This window comes from Microtus pennsylvanicus, chromosome 9, assembly GCF_037038515.1.
Source record: "Microtus pennsylvanicus isolate mMicPen1 chromosome 9, mMicPen1.hap1, whole genome shotgun sequence".
NCBI lineage: Eukaryota > Metazoa > Chordata > Mammalia > Rodentia > Cricetidae > Microtus > Microtus pennsylvanicus.
In genome coordinates this window covers 13326133-13346492 of record NC_134587.1, presented here as the reverse complement: position 1 = coordinate 13346492, position 20360 = coordinate 13326133, and the positions used below count along the sequence as shown (strand labels likewise).

Here is a 20360-nt window from a genome sequence, read left to right as displayed (position 1 = left end):
ATTCTTTGTCTTATTGGGGGTTTTTGGTTTGTTTGTTTTGATTTTCATTTTTGTGAGTTTTTTTTTTGAGAGAGAGAGAACATAAAGTTCTGTGAGTAGGGAGATGGGAAGGATGTGGTAGTAACTGGAGGAGAAAAACATGATCAAAATATGTTGTATTAAAAATTAGTGAAAGAATAACATAACCTCCTCTGGGTAAAGGGGTGACTCTGTTTCTTCTCTGCCCTCCAGTGGGACTTCCCGAGGACCAGAGCCACCTGAACCATCCTAGCCCAGAGTTAATCTTACCACTGCTACCAGCTCCTGTCATGAAGTACTTCACACTTCTTAAACCAACCTTCTGCCATCCCCCATGCAAGGAGCTCACGTGGTGCAGCTTTTCCAAGGCAGACCCAGCTAACCCTGCCCCGCACACATGTTTACCTGTCAGCTCAAGCTGGTGTTCTGAAGAGAAAGCTCTAAGAGTTCAATTTGAGGTGTGTATAGTCACCTCAGGGGGGAAAGAAATGAAGTTGGAGGAGCTCCTCACACTCGTGAAACCACACTTAGCGTCCCGCGCTTTCCTGCTTGTTTGGGCTGGCAGTGGACTGGGATGCGCGGGCAGAAGCCCGGACTAACCAGGAAGGGATATCCTATGAGGCTTTAAAGAGAAGAAAGCATTGTGCCCACGCGTGGGAAGTAACGCTTATGAAAATGCTCTGCATTTGCAGAAATGAAATGAAATGAATTTCTGCCCTAGCAATGCTGAAGCACTCATGGGTAGCCCATATATGGCAGTTCTGTTGAACGTGTCCATATTGGGTTTCATGGTCTAAGTTGATGAGGATGACTGACCAGGTCTCTTCCTCAAGAAGGCACCAGATCTCATGACAGATGGTTGTGAGGCACCATGTGGTTGCTGGGAATTGAACTTGGGACCTTTGGAAGAACAGGCAGTGCTCTTAACCGCTGAGCCATTACTGCATTTATAGGACTACTCTGAAATCCTTCTAGAGAAGATCCTGTGTTGTTAAAAGGGCCACTCACCTTGGTTTCTTATCATTGTTATCTGTCAGGGTGAAAACAGTGTATAGAGAAGTTAATAAAAATCATGTCCAAATGCAACACAATCATAAGCATTTCTGTGCAGTACTTTTACTCACAAAATATTATAAAATAATTGTTTCCTCTCTCCATCTTTTTCTCTCTCTCCCCCTCCCCCTCTCCCTTTATCTCTCTTCCCCTCCCCCTCTCCCTTTATCTCTCTTCCCCTCCCCCTCTCCCTTTATCTCTCTCCCTCTCCCCCTCCCTCTTTCTCTCTCTTCTTCTATCCCTCCCTCCTGCTGCTTTGACTATATATTTGGATTTTTTTCCTCCAGATCACAAAATGTTTATATTTTCTAAATATCAAAAGGAAGTTGGTTGGTTTGTTTGTTTTTCCTCTTTGAGACAGGGTCTCTCATTCTGTCATGCAAGCTGGGCTGGGAACTCAGACTCCTGGCAATTCTCCTGCTTCAGTCTCCCAAGGGCTGGGATTACAGATGTGAGCCACGGTGCCTGATGGAAGCTACCAGTTCTAAACTGAAGTGAATATGGTTATTTAAAATTATCTATGGAAATGGGAATTACTTTATTGTTTGGTTCCTTAGAAACATCAAAATCTTTGTATTTAGCAGATCACAAATTGGCTGTAAGATGTCTTTTATACTGGTGTTGAATATGGATTATTTTTTGGGGGTCCTTTATTTTTTAATTTATTTATTTATTAAGGATTTCTGCCTCCTCCATGCCACTGCCTCCCATTTCCCTCCCCCTCCCCCAATCAAGTCCCCCTCCCTCATCAGCTCGAAGAGCAATCAGGGTTCCCTGACCTGTGGGAAGCCCAAGGACTGCCCACCTCCATCCAGGTCTAGTAAGGTGAGCATCCAAACTGCCTAGGCTCCCCCAAAGCCAGTATGTGCAGTAGGATCAAAAACCCACTGCCATTGTTCTTGTGTTCTCAGTAGTCCTCATTGTCCGCTATGTTCAGCTAGTGAATATGGATTATTTTTATGTATTATTTTTGTCAGCCCGCATAGAGCAAATGTCGGTAGGAAATGGAACTGGGTCTACAGGGGCACAAAAAAAAAAAACAGAGAAAAGAGCCCTAAGGGGTATTTGTTATCATGGCCATCATTTATTGGTTCCACTGGCATTTTTAACACAATTGCAGTAAGACTAAAGATACATTACAGTGTAGACATAGGGCTTGAGAATCGGAAAACTGGACTAGAATCATGATTCCGTGAGTCATACATAACTCTTGTGATTTTTACCAACTTTTAAGAAGCTAGCAAAGCCTTGATTTCTCTGGAAAATATAGAAGCATACGACTTAATCAACAAATGACAGCTTAGAGGCGGTGCTCACAACATGCCAGGGACTAATGCTGCAAGGCACCTCCCACACAGTCTCATTCCTGCCAGGAGCAGAAGCCCTTAACACTTACTGTTGCCACGGTGATCAGTAATGATACCGGGATAAAGTTATCACAATGGCCAGTGCTGAACAACCCTGCTCTACCTAGGAAGGAGTTCTCATGGGAGATGCTGCCCCTGGGTCACAGGCTGTGCATACCAACACGGAGCTTCCAGATGTGCCATGACATGGATTCTGGATGCTCTATGTCAGGCCCGTGCCCAGCAATAGCTCCACATGTCATAGATGACTTTTCTCTGCGTCTTAAAACCTCGATGGGTTACCCTCACCTTTGTCTTTATTTTTCTTTGCATAAGACTCAAGGAAATTCAAAGGCCACTTACTCGATCCGTCTGATTCAAAAGCATGATTCTCCTCTCCAAATTTCTTCACACTGCGAAGAATTACCGAGTCAGACATGGTGTTTGCAGTCTGCACTCAACAGCCCTGTAAAATAAAACAATTGCTGTAATTACTGTATATTTTCTCTTTGACAAAAGTAGTCAAATCAGCAAGCTTCTGTAGACAATCCGAAACAAAAACAGATCTTTTAATCCAATAACATCTCAGTGAAATAGACTAAATATTAGGAAAGATGAACTAAAACCTGGATTAAAGTCATGATTTCATTGTTCCTCAAATGACCTTTGCCAGCTTTTCAAAAAGTTAGCCCAACTGAAAATGGTTTTCTTGCTTTTCGACTTTTGGCTCAGAGGAGGCTATCATATAACTTTCTTCAGTCATCCCGAATCCAGGTTCATCCATCACCAGCCGCCTCCACCATGCCTCCCAAGTTCAAACCCCAGGAGATCAAAGTTGTGTACTTGAGGTTTGCCAGAGGTGAGGTGGGCAACCACATCTGTCTTGGCCCCAAAGATCAGTTGCCTGAGTCTATCTCCAAAAAAAGTTGGTGATGACATTGCCAAAGCCCCAGTAACTGGAAAGGTCTGAGGATTACAGCAAAACTGACCATCCAGACAAGACAGGCCCAGATGAGGTGGTGCCCTCTGCCTCAACCCCAGGATGCAACGGAGCAAGAGCAACAGCACCGCCTTATGTCCTGAAGCTGGCCTGAGCAGGTCTCAAGCAAGTACCGCCCGGCACCCATGGCACCAGACTGTCAGACACTATTGTGGTAAGCAGATAGAGGGTGGGGAGGGAGGTGGAAGCGATAAAGAGGTGGAGAGGTTCATGGGCTAGGGAAAGAGCCAGATCTGAGGAGAAAAGGGTGGTGAGGAATAGGCTAATGTGAACCACCTGAATCCAGGGCTATTTCCAGGCCTGGGCTTCTACCAAGGGCCAGTCTTGGTCCGAGGCCCTAAAGCACTGAGAGCAAATGAGATGATGCCTGTGGCTTCTGCTGCCACTGAGGGGCCACTGAGGGCCCTGAGGAGGCCTGTGGTCTGGCTGCTACCTGGAGCCAGGTTGACAACCGAGGGCCACGTTACTGAGGGGGCAGAGAGGATCTGAGTGGCATGTACAGCCACCTGGGGCCATGGTGATATCCGGGTCCAGGCTGTTGCCGAAGACCATGGTCTGGGTCCATGGTCCTACCACAGCTGGGGTCTGTGTTGATGTCTGGTGGCCCATGGTGCCCCCAGGAGCCACATGGAGGCTCAGGATCTAGGCTGCAACATGTGACCATGTTGGTGTCTGAGGGCTGTGCCGCAGCCAGGGCCATGAAATCGTGCCCACATTTAGTATGGGCTTTCCCATTTTAACTAACCTAGTCAAAAAAATCTTTCACAGGCAGAGACAGAGGATATTGAATCTAGATGATTCCTTCCTCACAGAAGGAATCTGTATCTTGTCAAGTTAATAATCTATCACACTAGACACAATGTGTGGTTTAGTGGGACACTGGCATGATTATTATGGGAACAGCTAATGTCTCTCTGGTTGAATTGAAAGTCCCCTTCAGAGAGAGAGTTTGTGCTTCCTACTCAAGAGCCCATGGCTGGAGAGGTCGTGGAAAACTATTATTATTATTTTGCTAAATTGTTATGTTGTCAAACTGTCTTCTAAATACTTCAAGTTTATACCCACAGATAAGGGCAATGCCCAGCCTTAATCAGAGAAGCTTCTAGACAGTGGTTAACACAGAAGCCCGTAACTGGCCAAAGGTCTAAGAATGTTTGGACGGTGGAGTGTTTAGCACTAAATGGGAAAGCTCTATCATCCCCTCCAAGGCTCAAGGAACATCATGGAAGAAGGAGCAGAAAGAACGTAAGAACCAAAGGATGGGGAATGTGCAGCCAAAAAGGTGTCTTCCAGGCATGACACAGCCCAGCAAGAGAGGGAAATAGGTGGGATCAAAGTTGACTGAAATTTACTATATATGTGTAGGGGATTATCAAATAATTAAAAAGGCAAATAAAAAATTAATTTGACTACTAGTAAAAAACAAAATTTCCCTATATAGCTATATTTTACATTTTATTCAAAATATATTTTGATCATAGTCTTCCCTCCCCCGGTAATAAACATTTCTATATATAACTTTTAGCATACATTCTGATATCAATGTAACTGAGTAAAAAATAAAAGATTAAACGCTGTTGATCTATACACATTTGTATTCAGTAAAATTGTGTGTTGTGACTTTAGAATGTATGTATGCTAAGGATGAATTCACAATGAAAACTAGGAAATATTTGGAACCTGATAATACAGACAGAAAAGCCATGGATCCCGCTAAAAGGACACTCAAAGATTTGGTTGTAAACACAAATGCACTTAATTCATTAAAAGACTAATGAATGAATGCCATTCTCCTTAAGAACCTTTCGAAAACAAGAATGCCTGGGGAAGACAGCCTGTGGCGGGGCACATGCCTAATGCTAGAGGCCCTGGGTTCAAGTCCCAGCCTGACAAAGGGATAACAGGGGATTTCAAAATTAATAAGACTTACTTAAAAAAAAAGAGTAAAAAATAGAGAAGCCAGAACAATTTAAAAGCTGTTCTCTTCAGATTGCCAAAGACCAGACAGAACTCAACAAAACATACCAGGAAGACATATATAAGTCACAAATAAACAACAGAAAACAAATAGGCAGGAGATTAGGCAGAAAAAGTTAAAATCATAATCAAATACTTTGAGAAACTTTATGTAATAAAGCAATAAACTTGAAAACCAGGATAAGACTGATTTTCTAGAGAAGGTATGAATTATCACATTTTGCTTAGAAAAAAATTTTAAAATGTAAAAACTAATAATTATTAAGGACATTTATTCAATATTCAAAAATCCCCAACCCCTCCTAAAAATTAGGTTTAGATTAATGACATAGACAAGTTTCATAAAACTTCAAAGACTGAGTGATTCTAATATCGCACACAAATTAGATTTTAATTTATAGGTTTTTGGAAGAACCTTTCTGTCTTAGTTAACTTGTGCATTATCTGAAACAAAAATACAAGAAGCAAAGAACAAAGTCATCAAAAATATGGAATACTTCCCAAATTTGCATGTCATTCTCGCTCAGGGCCATTCTAACATCTCGGTACAGTTCCCACTTCAGTACACGTGCTGTGGAAGGGAACACTATCGATCGCTTTGTTAAATAGTGAAGTAGGGCAGACACTCAACTCATTTCCTAAGGCATCTTTAATCTTACATCGGATAGAAAATGCTATAAGAGAAAAAACATACTTACCAGAAAATTGACTTTCAAAAGTTAAGCATGATATTCTATATGTTATTCAGTAGCTTACAAAATACAATGAAATGGGGTTGATTTAGAGCATGGAATGGTTAGTTAATAAGACAAATGATCATTTTAATAGACTCAAAAAATATTTGTTATCATTAATATCCATTCCTGGTTTTAGAAGACCTATAAGGTTGGAAAAAAAATAAAATGTTGCAAGAGTAGCAAAGAAATGGGTCACGGTTAGGAATAGGTACTAAAGCCATTGGACAAAATACAGGCATGGGCTGAACCCCAATAGTGCGAAGTGCTGTGAGGACAGAGGGAGACTGCTCTTTCGTCCAGGTAATAAAAACATAGGATGCTCAAATAACTTTTGGAGAGCAAACCGGAAATACAAACAAGACTAAATGTATTAACAATAGGTTGTAGAAGACCCTAGTTTATTATTTTCACTGATAATTTTTTAAAAACCAATTAAAACTGAAATGGCATTTAGAATATGCCAGAAATGTTCTTTGCATATGTCTTGACTTTAAATCATTCAGTAGGGGCTGGTGAAATGGCTCAGCAGCTAACAGTGCTTGTCACCAAACCTGCCTGCTCTAGTTTGATTCCCAGAACCTAAATGCCCAAATCGTAGGATGGTAGAATGAATCCCACATATTGTCCTGTGACTTCTATATACATGCATGCACACACACACACACACACACACACACACACACACACACACACACGGGCATACGCAGAGTAAAAACAAACAAAAAACTAATCATTAAATCCTTGTCTCCTGAGATGGCAACTTGCTCTTTCCACTTTTTCCAGACACTGGCTCACGAGCACATTAGTAACTGGTTAGTAACTGGTGGAGCCTAGATTCAAACTCACATCATATGAGATCCAAGCTGAGACATGTATTCGCGTGTTTACTACAGCATGTCTTAGGAACCCAAAGCTTAAGAAAATACAAAATAACTAGAAAACGAGTCCACGGTGTACCGAACTTTTGTAATTCAGACTAAATGACAAGGAGAATACAGGAAAAGTATGGTTTGGAGAGATAAATAAAAAGTCCTTATCCTATCTATCTATCTATCTATCTATCTATCTATCTATCTATCTATCTCTGTCTCTGTCTCTCTCTCTGTCCCCTCTCTTATTCCCTTCCCATTCTTATTAACCTCTACTTTCCCTTTTCCAGATTTATAGTTTTGTGTTGCACTGTGTGACCTATTTAGTTCAACCAGAGCCACTCATGTGACCCATGTACTGGAACTATCCATTGGAGCCTGGGGGGGGGGAGGTCACAGTAGACACCAAAGGCAAAGATTCCCCTTTTCCCTGAAGCATCACAGTAACAATAGGAGGTCCCTGGATCCCAACAAGACCTGTTCTTCTTTTCTTTTTCCTAACTTACTCCTTCATTTGAGAAGTTTCTACGGCTGCTGTTCAGCAGAAATAAGAGGCCAAAGTACAGGGCCTTCCCTCAGATTCTGGATTTTCACAGATCCTGTTGTTTTTGCTGCTGCCTGGTGTTTTGGACTGAGGGCACAATGGGAGTTGACCCAAGATCTTACTACATAGCTCTCTGGCCAGGAACTCACTATGTACACCGAGGTTGGTCTTTAACTTGCCTCTCTGATTATAAGTAAGCACCACCAAGCCAGTCATGGTTTTTAACATATCTCTGAGGCCTGACTAATCCATTTTCAGCTCCATGAGCTGATCCTGTTGAAACCCACAAAGAAAGAGAACGCAAGTTCCTTTTGCCCTTTATGCTTCTACACCTAATCCTCTCGCTCCTTCCCTAACTCTGCTTTCCAGGATCCTTTGCAGTCAACCCACTGACCTGGCTTCATCCAGGTCACAATGACACTGAAGTTTTTTTTAACACTAACTGTGGGGAAAGTGCCCAGAAAATTAGGAAGACTTGAATGAAGGTGTTGTTTGTGATCCTTCCACAGAATGGATTGTCTCATACCGTTAAAATGTAGAATGGATTGTCTCATACCGTTACAATGCAGAATGCAACCCATCTATTATAATAGCATGTTTTCATCCATTGGCTGATTTAGGAAAGATCTCAGGAAAGGCTTGCAGCGGTCCTGGAGGATGTCTCTCCTAGACTGAAACCCTAGCAATGCAGAAATCCAGTTTGCAATGATAAACAGACTTGTTTGGCAGGATCTTGAGGATGGGCCTCCTCCTTTGGAAGTTTATTTTGTTTTTTGTTTTGTTTTTCCCTTACCAACAGAAGCAGTCACAATGCCACCGAATCCACTTTCTCAGTTAATACCTTATAATGCTTAATTAGCACCTACACCACACTATCTATTGCTAAATGTTATAATCAGAATTGCTTAACAATTTGCAATGATAATTTTTTGGCAAGCATAAGATAATTCAGAGCTGAAAACAAGATTTTGCGCTATTTGTTTTTTATTTGAATTTTAAGATATTGAATTATTTTATATCCTCCAAATCTTTCAGGAAAAGATTGAAAATTTTCAAGGCCTTTCAAAAAAAATCAGTTTTCGGAAACATCAGAGAATCTAACAGTTTAAGGCAGAAATTAATATTTCTATGCAGTGGTTGGCTGACACGGCTACCTAAGTAGGAACCCCTTGAGCAGACTTGACTGACCACATCCCACTGTACTTCTTTGTTTAAGGACATGTGATATTTAACGTGTCTACTGTGTAACTTTCTGTTCAACTTCTGCTGATAAAAGATGGAATCTTATCAACTCAGAAACAAACACTCAAGGTCAGTTCCCTGATCATATCTTAGAGCATGGACAGCAACCTGTGGAAGACCACTGCTGAGTAGAAGGGCAGAGACCAGGAACTGCATGGTTGCCTGGGAGACACTGGCCTGGCAGACACTCCAGATGGAGGAGACAGACACAGGGTCCTCAGAGCCATGCGGGGCCAGGGTGAAGATCCTGGGAACACAAAATGTCAATGACCACTGTTTTTATTGTGTTGCCTCGTGGTGGCCAAGATGCACCGCAGCTTGGTGGAATCCAGATTAGAGCAGCTGATGGAAGGGTTGATGTTCTCAAAGGGCCTGGTCCACACTAACAACTGACTCTTGGTGTTAAAGAAGGGAAGAAAGGAGAGAAGGAGAGAGGGAGGGAGGAGGGGAGGGAGGGAAGGAAAGAAGGAAGGAACTTTAACTAATCTTTTAAAGGAAAGAAGGAAGGAAGGAGAAACAGATGCTCAGAAACTGGTTTCAGAGTAAAGAATCTTATATTCTTATTGCAATAAGGGCAACCAAATGACTGTCTGCTTGTTCTCTCTCTCTCTCCCTCTCTCCCTCCCTCTCTCTCTCTCTCTCTCTCTCTCTCTCTCTCTCTCTCTCTCTCTGAATCATGGCTTTATTGGAATATAGTTACCACATTCTCCCTTTTTTATTGTCTTTGGTTACATCACTGAGTATCTCCGACATAAACTGAAAGTCCTTCTCTATATTTACTTCCTGTCTATTTACAGAAAATCCTCCCACTCCAGAACCATGAAGTCAGTTCAGAAGAGTGAGAAAATTCTCAAAAATGTGATTTTTTTTTAAACTAAACTATTGCCTAGAGTATCAACCTTCTAATTAGCTTCACCCTGATGGAGCTTCTGGAGTGAACAAAAGATGGGTGATAGACTCCTGGAAAAATCGCAGCTATGATGACCATAGATGAAGAAGATGCATGAGCACCAGCTTGGGACTCTCTGGAATGAACACATTCACCATGAATTTGCCCTGGAGAGAAACTCAAAGTAGACGGAGGACAAAAGAAAGGAAGAAAGATTATATGGAAGGCCTAGAACCCAAAGACAGAACAGGAGCAAGGACTGAAGAATAACAACGGGTCGGGGGGGGGGGGGGTGCGAGCTACCTCTGGAGCTACTGTTTAACAACGGGTGGGGGGGGGTGCGAGCTACCTCTGGAGCTACTGTTCCTTGGTTCTTTAACACCGGGGTCTTGGGGCTTTATCGCACCAACAATGGGAGTTCATGAAAGGTTTTAGGCAAGAAGAGAATAACTGATCTTTTAAAGTCTCGGATAAGCCTTGAGATTTTTATGATTATTAGTTCAAACAGGGTCATGTTTTTATAATGCCAAGTTTAAAAAGCATCACTCTGGCATTTTTACTTTGGGTGATCTTTTTTTTTTTCTATCTGTTCACCTATTTTTAACACACACACATTTTCAAGACAACTGATACACAAATAGCACTGCTTTAAGACAGCCACCAGGCTTCCCTCGTTGATTATACCAAGAACGCAGCCCTACATCTTCACACACTTACCCACGGGCTATAGCCCTAGCATATGACAACACTTTTGGTAAATCTGAACACAACTCCCATAAACTGAGATTTAAAAAGAAAAAACAAAGATAAGGACAGACTTGGAAAGCAGAGACTTAAAATGCTACTGGCAAATGCAGTCACTTACCTGTGGATGTGAATTTGAAGAAGCCAGAAGAAGCCAGAGACTCCACTGTGGAAAGTCAGGATTGTACAGCCATTCCCAGGATCAGTTTTCATCGTAATAAAACATTGAACAGAAATCAGGCTTTTTCCAGAACGCTATTTGCTTATAGGTCAGTGCCCTAATGTCCAGATCTAGCACAGGTCAGTGACAGGAGAGGAAAGGTCAACCGTACTCAAAGCAGTAACCCCAACCCAGAGTGCACTGGGAACCTTCCGAGGGTATCAACAAGCTTTAGAAACCACTGATTTGCCTTAGAATTCGGCCCGACAGTAGAGGGCCTGGTGAGAGGCTTGGCTCTTCCTTCCTAAGCCTTTTATTTTTAAAAAGCTACTTTAAAAAAAATCTAATAAGACAAAAATACTTCTAGTCTTCTCCCGTCAATTTGAGGTGGCCCTTGTGACATCCCGGGGTTGCAGGCTCTCCGTGATCTGGAACCAGCCCCAAAGTTTTGTGGAGAATTGATAACATGCAATTGCCTTCTGCTCAGAGCTCTGAGCACACAGATGACCCTTGACCCTGGTCTGATAAGTCAGTAACCTTAGGCTCTGCCCACCAGTGGCAGCAGAAATACATGACTTTTAAAACACATTCCTGTTAATGAAGAATCAAGGCAAATGAATGCTTAGATCTCCCAGGCCTCTTCTTCTGCCTCCTCACTGTTAGTCTTAAGGTGATTCTATTTTTTACTACTTTTCTTCTTTATTAATTTGAATTACATTGCTTTTGAAAGTAATAGAGTCATATGAATCAAAATGCTACTTATTTTTTTTATTTTTCTTCTTGAAAAGGGGTGGTTGTAGGGTTATTACTGAACACGGGGCCATGACTTGTGCTCCAAGTCAGGATTGGCCACCTGTCATTCATAAGCCAATAAAAATAGGCAAATTAATAATGGAAAGCAGAGAAGGGAGATTTATTCAGTGGTCCACAAAGACAGAGATCCAGTGAGCACCCAGTCTCTGGGCTCCTGAAATAAGATCAAAGTTTATTAAATAGAGTGTTGGGGACCAGCTTTGACAAAATTCCTACGTTCCAAGGTAGGAGCGTGAGGATTAGAATTATTAAGCAAAAGAAACAGAGATAGAAGAGAAATAAGAGACAGAAACACAGGACAGCATCAGGAGGAGCATACAGTGAATACTGAACCCCACATTTTCCCCCACATGCTTATATACTTCACCCCAAAAGGGGAGTGAGGAAGCAACAAACTTCATTAACATGACACAAAGAATAGACTTGAATTCTCTGGCCTTTGGTCCAGGTGGAGCCAGGTGGACCTCTATACCCAAAATACTGATTAATCACACTCTAGATCAGGATCGCTTGTTTGCAGCCATGCCTGTTGTCAACAACTTTGAAAGAGCAAAATAGGCTCAAACTCTCTGTCCTTTAGTCAAGGTGCAACAGGCACACACCTGTGTGTGCCCTCACAATAGAGCACCAAAGAAATGTCCTCTAAGAGGTTCCTGCCAAGGTGTGGTCCCGCCCACCACTGACCATGCTTCCGTCTTGCTCCTGTAAGGCGGTCTAAGAAGTTGTTAGAACTGTGTGAAACCTCAAGAGACAAGTCCCACACCCTCCCCCCATCATGGGTATCTCTTCCTTCTCCCAGCGTGAGATTCTCAAGGAAATTGCCATTTCTTTGGGGTGCACTCTTTCAGTAGTCTGATGGTCAGATTGAGAGGTGCACTTTAGAACGTCTTCATTTCTTCCAGGCCAGCCAGAGGACCCTGAAGAAGACAGATCGTGCTTGGCAAGTTCTTCTTAAAGCATGCCCACCGTGCCCACAGATAGATTTTGAGCAAAAGGGCTAGATGTTGCAATCCAGTGGCATGATGTTTACCTAAGGTGGTGAAGACAGGCCAAGAAAGACTTTCAGAGGCAGGGAGAAGGGTTGCAGTCTGAGACTGTTAACCCAGTGGCACAGAATAACAGGAAATGGCCAGCTATGCTTTTACTATTAAATAAATAATTTTTTGCTTCATTAGTATCATTCTACGGCTCAATATGAATTGTAGAAACTCAGCACTAGTCATCTAACCCAATACATACAATCGGCTGTACTTGGGTAGTACAGGGAGCAACAGAAAGAAAAACAGCTAACTTCGTTTCCTTGGGTACCCCTGTTTTTCAAGCAAGTCATGTGGACGGATGTAGTTTCTGTAGCTTCACTCACTACAGAGGGAGGCAAAAACAATGACCTCATATTTAGGTTCTACCGTTTACTGGAAACTTGATTTAGCTAAGGTCATGACTTGGCTAGCTTCATCTCCCCAATATGAACTCCACCAGGCTTTGCGTGAGATGAAGTCAATAGTAGAGGAAAGTCCTTATTCATCCAAGGACCTAGGATGACAAAGCTTCTGTCATCCTTTAGATGCAGCTCTCAGAGTTTCCTTGGATATTGACATCTATCGCACAGAGAAGGATGAGACATAGGATAATTTACATGAACAGTTTCTATGAGCCAAACTTGGGAGTGGCATTCATTATTTCTGGCCACATTCCACTCACAAGGACGCTTGTCATATGGCCGCCCATTACTGAAAGAGAAACTAGGAGATTAGGTCTAACTATGTACCTACAAAATCCCGTTAAAAGCTAGACAACCTCAAGAGGTGGCGTTTGAAATCACAAAGACTGTGGTTTAGGTAGTACTACTTATATGACCAAAGTCAGTGACTCTGTCTCAAATATCCTTTGAGAGCCTCGTAATGAGGCATAATCAAATTAGGGAGAGCAGCTACTACAACTCCAAGGTGAGAGATAGATCGGGGAGAGGGTATAGGCGAGCCCTGAAGGCTGGACCTCTACACGCCTAAAAGTAAAGGCAGCAGGAGGCACAGAGCAGGCCGTGGAGTGTGCAGAGGAAAAGAACTCCACCCTTTGCGGCTAAGAGGAAAATAACTGAGAGTAAATCTGGAGTTTGAGAGCCATGAGCCTGAGGAGAGGAGGTAGACGGCCCGCTGGAGCCAGCTATGTGCAGTGTGGGTCACTGCTGTACCGATGGAGAACTCTGAAGCCCTAGCAGACTACTCGACCTCCACAGCCTCGGCTCTCCAGCGGGAGGATTCAAGCTTAGTGGGTGTGGAAAGCACAGAGATAAAATTTGCTTACGCAGATCTCGGGGCTGTGTTTGCTTGCTACTCGAGCTTCTTTACAGATTCAGTGCAATGCAGTCCCCATTCAAGTTCCTACCATATCCCATATGGAACTAAAACAAATAAATAATAAATAAATTTCATGTGGAAGTCATAGGTGGCCAAATAAAAAGGCCAGTGCTGGGTGTGGGATACCTCCCTTCAAATTATTGTTCAGGGATATCTCTCAAACAGTCAGAAAAATACAAACTGTTGCCATTATTCTTGGTTGTCCACAAGAACTCGATGGTGATATCCCGTTGCTGAGATACCATACATAGTAGTCGCAGGATATATAGAAATCACATTAGAGCAGACCAGGACGCTGGGGAACTCACAGACCCAAGAGTTAAAATAGCTACTGCTACTCCGCTACACGGGCTTTGCGTCTAACTGCCTTCTAAATTTGCATCTCTTTCCCCATAGATTCGCGAAGCTCTCCGGCCTCAACAGAGAAGTTTCTTTGTGCAGCACATGGTGGCCAGCACAGAAACTCACAGCTGGTCAGCAAGCAGAGAACAAGTGACCGCGGAGTGCTTGGCCACACATGGGAGTGCTCCCCGCAGGCCTAGGGACCACCAGGAGAGGAGGGATGGAAGAGCTGTAAGAACCAGAGGTTACGATAAGGCCAGTGAGAAGCAGGGTCTTCCAGAAATGCAAGACTCAGGTAGCTGTGGTTGCCTGCAGAGGTCTTGTACAAGGTCAACCCGTCAATGCTCTCACCCAAGGAAGACGGACTGCAGAACTATTACTATAACTATAACTATAGCATCTAACTGAGGAGCTATAATCAGCTGATGGCTTCTGGGAAAGTCAGTGTTTTTTCTTAAGGGCTGACCCTTGTAGATCAACCTTGCTTCTCTGGCTGCCCCCCCCACACACACACACACATACCCATGAGCATTTAAGCAATACAAATTGGACGTGAAGGCTTATTAAAAACAACAACAACAACAAAAGAAAAATGAGAACATGAATTTGGGCGTGGGGTGGGAAGACAGGTTAGGTCTTGAAGGAGTTCGAGAGGAAGAGCGGCAACTGAAATGTGATCAAAACGCATTCTCAGCAAGTCTCAAAGAATCAATGAAATATTATTGCTTTTAACTAAAAATTAATATGGAAACATAATAACCCCAAATAGCCAAAGTCATGCTAAGGACAGAACCATTAGAGATAACACAGTGTTTGATTTCAAATTATACTACAAGCTAGAGTAACGAGGCCACATGATACTGGCACAAAACCCGACAATACCCAAGGACTACGATAGAGGACCCACGCAGCTGTGACCTCTTACCATCTGACAAAAATGAGGAAAACACGGGTCAGAGAGAAGACAGTCTCTTCAACACGTGTGCTGGATAAGCAGCTATTCGCCTGTGTTAGACTGAAGCCAGAACTGTATGTCTTGTCCTGAATGAAGATCCATTGAAAACCGCATCAGCCTCCTTAACGGGAGACTGGAATCCCCGATACGGTTAGAGGAAAGCAGGGGAAATGCTTCACCGTGGAATACAGTTAGCACTTCCTGAAACACGGCCGGGTAGCGCAAGAAATTCTCCCAAAAACTGATGGACGGGATTGCCTGAAGTTAAAGGGCAGCTCGGTGAAGGAAACAATCCCTGGGGTGAAGAGACAGCTACAGAATGGGAGGAAATCTTGGAGAGCATCTACAAAGACCTTCAAAATTTAGACAGCAAAAGATCAATCCTCCAGCCAATAAATCTGCAAATACGTGAAGCAAACAGTTCACAAGGAAGAAATACAAATGGCCAAAGTGTATTTGAAAAGTTATTCAGCATCCTTAGCCATCAGGAAAATGGAAGATAAAACCATATGGGGATTCTGTCTTACCCTAGTCCTAATCAGAATGTCTCCTGAACCTCCCCGCTCCCAAAAAGGAACAAATAACTGTCAAGGATGTGGAGAAAGGGGGCCCTTTAGACACTGCTGGTGGGAATTTCTACAACCACTACAGAAATCAGTATGGAGGTTTTACATAAAACTAAACAACACACCACAACTATAACATTCAGTTATACACTCCGAGACAGACTAATTAACACATCACAGACATATCTACCTGCGTATTCCTGCTTGACAAACTATTCACATTAGTCGTGTTATGGAACCAGTCCAGATGCCTCCAACAGATAAATGGATAGATACAATGTGATAGATACAGGTATAGAGAGATATAGAGGGGTGAATCCAATTGTTTAAATAAGTTAAAAAAATTGTGAAATAAGTAAGTAGATGAAATGTCGGTCTCTCCAGCTGCTTGCCATCTCCAGCACACAGTTCTCGGATAGAACTTCTGTTTTTATTTCCCTCTTCCCTCTCTAATGGAGGAAAAGGCACTAGAATATAGACTTGATTCTGTCGGGGGATATTCGATCACACTGCGAACCCCAAGACTGTATTTATGTTAGTTAAATAAAATTAGCCTTGGGTCAGGAGGCTGAGTTAGCAACTAGTCAACAGAAAGTAGTCCTAGAGCATCAGGGACTTCTGGAAGAGTTAAATAAATGGACTGGGAGGGACTTGGAATGCCAGGGCTTTTTATGCTGTAGGGGGGCAGAAGGACACTCTCCTTCAGAGACACCAGCAAGGAGAGAAGGTTTGCTAGTTGTGACCCAGCTTCTCTGAGTGTGCAGGTTTTCTCCCCAGCCTTTGAATCTTGAGACATGTTTATAAATAGAACGATAGAGATTTAGTTAAAGCTATCTTTAGCATGCCTTTAATCCCAGCACTCGGGAGGCAGAGGCAGGTGGATCTCTGTGAGTTCAAAGCCATCCTGGTCTACAAGAGCTAGTTCCAAGGAAAGAAAAAGAAAAAAAGCTACCTTTAGTGGCAGTGACAGAGTTGGTGCCTATGAAAACAGAATTCCCTCGAGGCTGCACCCTGAGTGACGAGACCACTACCAGAGAAGCAGGCTGGTAACTGCAGAGTCCCAATTGCTGACTGGAATAGCAGTAGATTAGGGTGCAGCCACAGTGCTGAAGTCAAAAAGACACGATTAATTAGCTAATCTTTTCTTCCGGACAGATATGGTGGCAGACACCCATGATCTCAGGACTTAGAAGGTCGAGGCGGGAATATATTGTTAAATTGAGGCTAGCCCAAACTACATAGTGAGACTCCATCAAATAAACAACGTATATCTATACTATAGCTATATCTTTATCTATAGATACACACACATATATATGTATATATACCTTGACTGTAATCGTTCTTGATTTTTCTTTCTCTTTCCCTGACGCACCATTAAAGATGATGTCAGGTAACACCAGAAATTTTACAACAGAGAGGAATAAGTCAAATAAATGAGAAAATCAGGGAGAAATCTGCTGTAGACTAAAAGAAGTCACTAGTTAGTACTGTACCCATGGTGTTCAGTCATTACTACTGTTATACTGTTACGTGGATTCTTTTGTCCCTGGAGGGGAACCAGCCTGCCTAAGGCCTTGGCTGATGGGTTTCATGTCTGAGTTTTATCCACACCTCCCTCCTGGTGATGCAGCTGTCTTGGAAATGATTCTTCACTGGTGCCTGTTTACAGGCAAGCCCGGGTCATGGAGGTGCGTGCCAAGTGATTATAAATTTGGCGTGGGTGGTGTCTACTACTACTCCCTAGCTCAGAGCAAGGTGCTTCATACTTCACACAATGTAGACAACTGGGAACAGTTTTTGCCAAACCTGTCCTACGCGTCTTGAAAAACAACCAAATAAACTCCTGAACTCTGCATCTATCTTTCGTTAAACTTTCCACCACATGTATAGTGAAAACGAGACAGGCACATTGTTTTTATTATTGAGTTTCAAATGGCTGCATCGAGTCTCTCAACCCTTATTTATTAATGCTGGGTGACACCTTAAGAACCAGAACCTTGGCCTGTGAAATGCTACCACAGCAGTACTAAGCAGGGTTCTCTTATGGACCCAATCTGATAGAATGAATATATGATAATAAAAGGGGATTTACTAGGCTGGCTAAGGATGTGGTCCAAGCAGTCTAACAAGGTCTGGCTCCTAATGGAAAGGCCAACAAGTCCAGGCTGCTGTGCGTCTGGACCATAGGATCCAGCAGACCTGATGGCACTTACGGAGGCAGTGGTAGATTGGGGTGCTAGCTGGAGTGTTTGGCGGGCCTCTTAGTTTTGCTTCCCATTGTTCTGATAAAGGCCATGGCCATAGGGAGCTTGAGAAAGGAAAGGGTCTATTTCATCATGTTACTCCGAGATCACAGTTCATCACTGAGGGAAGTCAGAGCAGGAACTCAAACAAGGCAGGAAGCTGGAGGCAGAGCTGATGCAGAGGCCATGGAGGGGTGCTGCTTACTGACGTGCTCAGCCTGCTTTCCACCAGTCCAGAGGCAGCTTTGCTCACAGTGAGCCGTGGCCTCCCACGTCAGTCATTAATCAAGAAAATGCCCTACCGGCTTGCCTGCCATCCCTTAGGATGGAGGCAATTCCTTGTTGAGAGTTCCTCATTCCAGATAAGTCTTAGAAAAAAAAAATTGTCAAGTTAAAAAAAAAAAAGTCAGACAAGCAGTGAGTTACCTAGACCCAATTCACTAATTCACTGCTAACCCTAACCCTTTGAAACCACATAATTGAAGAGTCACAGTTGAAATAATCACTGAAAGTCCCTAACCAACAGGTGTGGTGTGTGCTTCTGTAATCCCAGCACTCCGGAAGTAGAAGCAAGACCCTGTCCTGAAAGCAAACCAAACTAAAAAGGAGCTGGCTATGCAGACCCTGTCTTAAGCACCAACCTTCAAATGAAGACAGGAAAAAAACAATTAAGAGATTGGAAGCCAGATCTAACTTGTATCCACTCTGGGAGAGCTGGCGAGAACCTCTCTGGATTCCTGTGGACCCCACACCAGAGTTCACATAGCCTCAAAGATGCACTATTGGATATGCAAGGACCACTTCCTGCACTCTCAGGAGTTCATTTCAGCATCCTCCATGCTTACTTAAGGATATACGCTAAAGGCAGTTTACTATACCACTTCTCCCCATGCTATCGCCCTCCCGCTCTCCCTCTTCCTCCCACCCTCTCTATTCTTCATAGCTGTTGTATGTATAGAAACGAACATGCGTCAAGGGGAAGCAAAACTCAGAATGCATCATGTTCTATGAAATTTCACACCCTATCCTCGAAGTCAAGTTGCTCCTTAGAGAGCTTTACCGTTACTTTGCTGAACCTTGCCTGAAAGTCACTGTTTTATGTTACGAGGTTCTACCGAAAGTCTTCCAAGTTTATAGAAGTTTAAGGCAAACATGCATTCAAGGAAGTTGGCTCCAGGACAAGACCCAGGTCCAGACAAACTAGACATGGTTATTATATCCCTCTTCTGCTTTCAGTGGGAGAGTCAGATATGTGACCCAGTTTTGTTCAGGGCAGAAGATCTTTACTGATCTCCTTTAGGAGTTTTAATAGGAGAAATTATTTTGCACTTACATTTTTTTTCTGTTTTCAACATCTATCAAGGGCTACAGTAACCACCTGGTGACCATGACATGATACACAAATGATGAAGATTTACATGCTGAGGATGCCGGGGTGGGGGAGATGGGAAGAGAAACACCTGGGACTTGATGGTAGCATTAACCCATTAAACCAACCCTGAGCCCAAATATGGTGAGGTTTCATGGCATATAAAACAATCACCTTCGTGACTTAAGCCATTATCATTGGAATATCCCTTCTGCATATACACTAACTTCTAATGCCTGTATACCCAGAAAGCTTCAGACACTACATTTTATACTTTGTAGAAAGAGGTGGTAGAGGTAGACCCTTCACACACTGATTTTCTCAGGGATAAAATATTCTGCCTTGAAGGGAAGCTTGCTGAGCTCAGGAAGTAAACAACTCGAAAGCTTCAGAAAGTCCCTGAAGCTGACCAGATTCACTAAACTCCTCCCTCCCCAAGCTTACATAAGTAGCAAAAACTGCTAAGAGACACTCTCAGACAAGTAGAGCTACCTGAGAGAGGCAGAGACCAGCTAAGCCTCCTTCAAATGACCGTCCCCAACCTGTTGTGCTGCCTGCAAATTATGCACTGAGCTCCAGGTCTCCAGCATTTGGGTTTTCAGCTTTTCCACACTAGGGTGGGATTTTGATGATATAACCAACTTTGAGTTGTTCCTGCTCCTGTAAGTAGCCACTCACTCATACTCCTGTAAGGAACCACAATAAAACTCAATATTCTACCAAGTCGAACTTCAGCTGTATCCTTTCTTTGGTCTGTAGCTAGCTCCATATCTGGGATGAGTAGACAGGTTTTTTTTCATGTCTCTTCAAGAATAGTGTCATACAGCACACACACACTCACACACACACACACACACACGTATGCAATTATATATATTCTGGAGATTTTAGCATAGGGAATTTAGAAGGTGATACAAGAAAGCAAGAAAAGGAAGAACAAAGCAGTTCACATCTCAAATCCCTAAACCAACAACTCATGACTTCAGTGACCTTTGACTTCCTTCATCTCCCTTATGTGAGTTCCTGATATGACACTCATTCATGACAACTATTAAAGCAGTGAGCATCTCTGCCTCCTCACTCTGTTTCCTGAATCTCTTTCTTATTGCTTGGCTCAATCATACTGGCTCAGC

General features: G+C 43.0%; 1 protein-coding gene and 1 non-coding gene across 2 annotated transcripts in view; both read right to left on the bottom strand.

The window, feature by feature from the left end:
• Positions 1 to 10635, bottom strand: part of Abcb11 (ATP binding cassette subfamily B member 11) — a 72451-nt gene extending 61816 nt beyond the window's left edge. Inside the window, exons 1-3 of the mRNA XM_075984973.1 lie at positions 10541 to 10635; positions 2781 to 2883; positions 1027 to 1048 (exon numbers count right to left, since the gene is read on the bottom strand). Of these exons, the coding sequence (XP_075841088.1) occupies positions 1027 to 1048; positions 2781 to 2856 (98 nt within the window). The 5' untranslated portion in view covers positions 2857 to 2883; positions 10541 to 10635. The remainder of the gene's footprint in view (positions 1 to 1026; positions 1049 to 2780; positions 2884 to 10540) is intronic.
• On the bottom strand, positions 5877 to 5981 carry LOC142858098 (U6 spliceosomal RNA). Its single transcript, XR_012911977.1, has one exon. It is a non-coding gene; the product is annotated as a U6 spliceosomal RNA (small nuclear RNA).
• Positions 10636 to 20360: the final 9725 nt, after the last annotated feature.